At 38.0% G+C, this 5861-nt stretch overlaps 1 protein-coding gene across 1 annotated transcript in view; it reads right to left on the bottom strand.

Annotated features, from left to right (window-relative positions):
* Window positions 1-5861, bottom strand: part of EFHC2 (EF-hand domain (C-terminal) containing 2) — a 386962-nt gene that overhangs the window by 130449 nt on the left and 250652 nt on the right. Inside the window, exon 10 of the mRNA XM_006902078.1 lies at window positions 5456-5652. Within this exon, the coding sequence (XP_006902140.1) occupies window positions 5456-5652 (197 nt within the window). The remainder of the gene's footprint in view (window positions 1-5455; window positions 5653-5861) is intronic.

Genomic DNA, 5861 nt, shown 5'->3' with positions numbered 1-5861 from the left:
GTATACTGCATTGAAACAGATGAGGGAAAGAATAATTTGAAAGCGATGTATGAAAGAGTATTATGGTTATCACAAGACTTCACAATTAAGCTTGCATTGTGGAGTGTACTTGGGGTGGTGGGAGGAGAGCAGGGGGATTGTATATCAAAGAAAGAATTTTTCTTTTACTTTTCAAAGAGAGGAGCAAACTGGGGCGGGGGCAGGGGGCAAGGCTGGGCAGGGAGAAAAGTGCAACAATGAATGAATGGAAATCCAAAATCTCTGTAAATGTTCATTAAAATTATTAAAATAAAATCTAAAAAACAACAACCTAGAAATAGTATAAAATATCTTCACAGACCACAATACTACAAAATTAGAAATTAATGACAAGAGGATAAAGGAGATAAAACCATACATTTGGAAGCTGAATAATATCTTGCTTGAACATGAGTGGGTACTAGAAGAAATAAAAAATGAAATTAAGAAGTTTCTTGAAACAAACGAAAATGAGAACATCACATACCAAAACCTCTGGATAATAGCTAAAGCAGTAATCAGAGGCCAATTTATATCAATAAGCAAAAACATTAAAAGGCAGGGGGAAATTACCATTGACTCTCTAACCCAACATCTCCAACAAATTGAGAAAAACAACAGCAAGAAAACCTGACACCCTCTAGAAAAACTGAAATTATCAAAATTAGGGCAAAAATAAAATAAAAAGAGAAAAACAATTGAAACTATCAACAAAACTAGGAGTTGGTTCTTTGAAAAGGTCAATAAAATCAACAAACCACTAGCAAAACTAACAAAGGAAAAGACAAAATAATCTGAATAAAAGATGAAACAGGCAACGTCACAACAGAACCACCTAAAATAAAAAGGCTACCAATGAAATATTATGGAAAAACTGCACTCAAACAAATATGGAAACCTAGAGGAAATGGACAAATACTTAGAAATTCACAACCTACCTCAATTGACACAAATTGAAATTGAACACCTGAACACCATAACAAAATAAGAAATTGAAAAGGTAGTAAAACAACGTCCAGTGCAAATAAAAAACCAACCAAACTAAAAAAACAACAACCCTGGACCAGATGGTTTTACAAGTGAATTTTATCAAATATTCAGCAAAGAATAATCACCAATTCTATATAAACTCTCTCAGAAAATAGGAAAAGATGGAATTCTCCAAGACTCATTCTATGAAGCAAACATATCCTTGATACCAAAGCCAGATAAAGACATCATCAAAATAGTATACTAGAGGCCAATATCTCTCATAAACACAGATGCGAAAATCCTGAATAAAATCCTGTCTAATAATACATCAAAAAATAATTGACCATGACCAAGTGGGATTCATAACAGGTATGCAAGGAAAGTTCAACATAAGAGAAACAATCAATGTAATTCATCACATTAACAAAATAAAAACCAAGAACCACATGATCCTATCAATTGTTGCAGAAAAGGCCTTTGACAATATCCAATACTGTTTCCTGATAAAAACACTCAACAAAATATTATTAGAAGGGAACTTCCTCAATATAATTAAAAGTATATGCACAAATCCGAGAGCCAATATTGTTCTGAAAGGAGACAGTTTAAAGGCATTCACTTTGCCAGTACTGCAGCTGCCCAGCAGGCTGTCATGGGCACCGGGGAGCCAATGGACACGTCTGAAGCTGCGGCCTCAGTGACCCAGGCAGAGCTGGGCCACCTGTCAGTTGAGGGCCAGGAGGGCCAGCCCACTACCATCCCCATTGTACTGACACAGCAGGAGCTGGCAGCCCTGGTGCAGCAGCAGCAGCTACAGGAGTGAAGGGGAGGGGGGGGGAAGGCATTCCCTTTGAGAACAAGAACTAGGCAAGAATGCCAACTACCACCTCTCCTTTTCAATATTATATTGGAAGTCTTAGCGATAGCATTAAGACCAGAGAAGGAAATAAGAGGTATCCAAATTGGCAAAGAGAGGTAAAATTATTTCTATATGCAGAAGATAAGATAGTAAGAAAACCCTTCAGACGCAGCAAGAAAAGTACTGGACATAGTTGACCAATTTAGTAAAGAGGCAGGATACAAGATCAACATACAAAAATCAATTGGATTTCTCTACAGTATAAAAGAGAATACAGAGCTAGATCTAAGTAAAAGAATGCCCTTCACAATAGCTAATCAAAAGACTAAATATTTGGGAACAAACCAGAAGTACAAAGGATCTATTCAAAGAAAATTACACGACATTACTACAAGAAATAAAAAGAGACTTGGAGAAATGAAAGAATATCCCTTGTGCATGGATAGGAAGACTCAATACTGTAAAAATGACAATACTGCCAAAGGCAATTTACACGTTTAATGCAATCCCAATACAAATACCAATTCCATTATTCAACGAGATGGAAAAGGCAATCTCCAATTTCATTTGGAATGGAAAGAGGCTCCTAATAAGCAAAGCACTCCTTAAAAAGAGAACCAAGGTAGGAGGCATCTCTCCCTGATTTCAGATCCTACTACACTGCTGTGGTGATTAAGACAGCGTGGTTCTGGTACAATGACAAACACATCAATCAACGGAATAGAACTGAGAACCAAAAAATCAGTTCATCTACCTATGGTCAACTGATTTTTGAGGAGATGAGATCACTTAAGTGGGGAAATGGCAGCCTTTTGTTAAAATGGTGTTGGCAAAATTGGAAAACTACCCATAAAAAACTCAAGCAAGATCCACACCTCACACCATACACAAAAACCAACTCAAAGTGGGTCAAGGACTTAGGACTAAAACCAAGGACTATAAACATCAATAGAGAAAAGTTTGGAAGAACTCTTAAATCCATAATCCACAACATAAACAGTTTTCCAAGCATCCTGAAAAACCTAAAACCAGGAGAGGATAAAATAGATGATTGGGACCTTCTAAGAATCAAATCTCTATGCACATCCTAAAACTTCTCCAATAGGGCAAAAAAAGAAAGCCAGAGACTGGGGAAAAATATTTAGTAATGACATGTCGGATAAGGGACTTATATCTAGAATTTATAAAATACTAGACCACCACTAAACAACCTAATTGCAAAATGGGCACAGGATATGAACAGACACTCCATCAAAGAAGACATTCAGATGGCGAACAAACACATGAAGAAATGCTCAAATCCCTGGCTCTAAGAGAAATGCAAATCAAAACAACTATGAGATATCATCTCACGCCAGTAAGAATAGTAAAATTCAACAGAGTAGCAAACAACAAATGCTGGAGAGGTTGTAGAGAAACTCCCACTGTTGGTGGGAGTGTAAAATGGTGCAACCACCATGGAAGGCAGTATGGTGCTTTCTGAAAAAGTTGGAAATAGAAATACCATTTGACTTAGCAACTCCAATACTGGGAATATACCTTAAAAAAAAACAAACAAAAAACTGCCACACAAGCAGATACCAGGCAAGCTCACCCATGTTTATTGTGGCTTTGTTCACATTAGCAAAGTGTTGGAAACAACCCAAATGCCCATCAACAAACAAATGGATAGAGAAGCTGTGGCATAGTCACACAATAGAATAGTATGCTGTAACAAGGAACTCATTAAATATATAAAATGGGTGACCCTGGAGGACATTATGCTGAGTGAAATATCTCAGTCACAAAAGGACAAATACTGCATAATGCCACTATTATAAAGTCGGACTGACATCAGAGTTGGGGGTAACTGTTGTTGTTGTTGTTGTTGTTGTTGTTGTTGTGTGCTGTCGAGTCGCTTGCGACTCATAGCGACCCTATGTACAACAGCCCTAAACTCCGCTCTGTCCTGTGCCAATCGCACTGTCTCTGACACTCCCATCCCAATTATCCCAGTCACTGAATCAATCCATCTCATAGAGGGCCTTCCTCTCCTGCGCTGTCCCTCCACCCTCCCAAGCATGATGTCCCTCTCCAAGGACCGGTCTCTCCTCACAACATGTCCAAAGTATGTTAGACGGAGCCTCAGAATCCTTGCCTCCAAGGAGCCACCCAGTTTAACCCTTTCCAGGACAAATCTGTTTGTTTTCCTAGCAGCCCATGGTATTCTCAATACTCTTCTCCAGCACCACAGCTCAAAGGCATCAATTCTCCTTCTATCCTCCTTGGTCATTGTCCAACTCTCTGATGCATAACAGGTGATTGCGAAGACCATGGCCTGTATCAGACGCACCTTAGTCTCCAGAGAGACACCATTGCTCTTCAGTACTTTGGAGAGGTCCCTAACAGCAGACTTTCCTATGGCAATGCGCCTTTTAAATTCCTGGCTGCTGGTGCCAAGACTGTTGACTATGGAGCCAAGTAACTAAGAGGGGGTAAATAATGTATACTGCATTGAAACAGATGAGGGAGAGAACTGTTTAGGAGAAATATATGATTAGGTATTATTGTCATGAAAAGAGTCCAGAATGAATGCTGTATAGTGGAATGGACTGGGCAGGGCAGAGGCAGTATAACAACGAAATAATTTTTTTTAATTTTTTTTTAAAATTTTCAAAGAGATACGCAAACTGGGGGAGGGGTGGACAGGGAGAGAAGTGTGCAACTATGAATGGAAATCTAAAGTGTCTGTAAACTTTCCTTAAATTGTTTTTTTTAAATCAAGATCTTATCAACACGTTACTTTTAGTGAATTGTTGTTGTTACGTGATGTCAAGTTGGAACTAATTCATAGCTAACCCTCCAGCTGGTTTTCAGAAGCTGCAAATCACATAGGAAGAGACTACCTATCTTTATCTGGCAGAGCAACTGTTGGATTTGAACTTCATGTTTCTGGGTTGGCAGTGCAACTCCTCAACCATAGGCCACGGGAGCTCCCTTTTACTGAATAGCACTGCCATAGTAGCACTTGTTCTATCTATCTATCTATCTATCTATCTATCTATCTATCTATCTATCTATCTATCTATCAGCTATCTATCTGTCATCTTACTTGAAAAAAAAAGCTTTAAGCTCTCTGTTGTCAATTTGGTTTTGAATTCTTATTTAGACATGCTATGGGAAGTTACAGTCACAGAAAATACTGTATCTCCTTGGGGCTTCTGTTATTCAGGTCTTCTGTTCAGTTTCTGTTGGTCTGTGGCAATTAATTGGTGTGTCACCACATTTTCCTCCTTTCCTATAGTCATTGAATTTCCTTCTTAAAATATTGTCACCAGCAACAACAAACCCAAAAAAACTTGATTCAATGCTATTCCTGTCTCCTGCCTGTGCCTATAATCATTGATATTGGGCGGTGGAGAACCCAATATATAAGCAGAGTAGACAAGGTCCTGGCCTCTGTGGCAAGAGCCAGGGCCAAGTTATGCTGATCCATTATTCATACTCACATGTGTGAATGCACAATATAAAACCAGTGGCAAGAAGGAAGAAAAAGCACCAGAAGATTAAAAAAGAAATAAAAGTTTAGTGCTGAGTAGTAAAGAGAAATCAACAAAATAACTTTACCTTATCAGTATTATGCTCCATGTAGTTAAAGGTATATTCATCAGCATTAAGCAAATGAAATATGTAGCCATTCACATTTATTCTGGCTCCAACATACAGCTCTTCAGGTTGGATATATTCTGATAATTCACTTTTAAAGACTTCTTGTCCAGGCCTCTTCACTCGAACTCTCTGTAAAAACTTCCCACCAGTAAGTCCTAAAAAATAAAAAAAAATAAAATATAAAAAAAAGGAGAGAGGGAAGTTAATTAGTTAATGAGCAGCCTTTATTTTTTACTTTCCTATGTAGTTGCTTCATCTCCAATGACAGGAAACATACCTGTAAATTTATATCACCTCTCAGACATCCTAAATAAATAAAAAATATTTGTTGTTGTTGTTGTTATGTGCCGTCGAGTCATTTCCG

Source organism: Elephantulus edwardii, unplaced genomic scaffold, assembly GCF_000299155.1.
Source record: "Elephantulus edwardii isolate Elephantulus edwardi_28Jun2011 unplaced genomic scaffold, EleEdw1.0 scaffold00365, whole genome shotgun sequence".
In the NCBI taxonomy this organism is placed as follows: Eukaryota; Metazoa; Chordata; class Mammalia; order Macroscelidea; family Macroscelididae; genus Elephantulus; species Elephantulus edwardii.
This window is presented reverse-complemented; position numbering and strand designations above follow the sequence as displayed.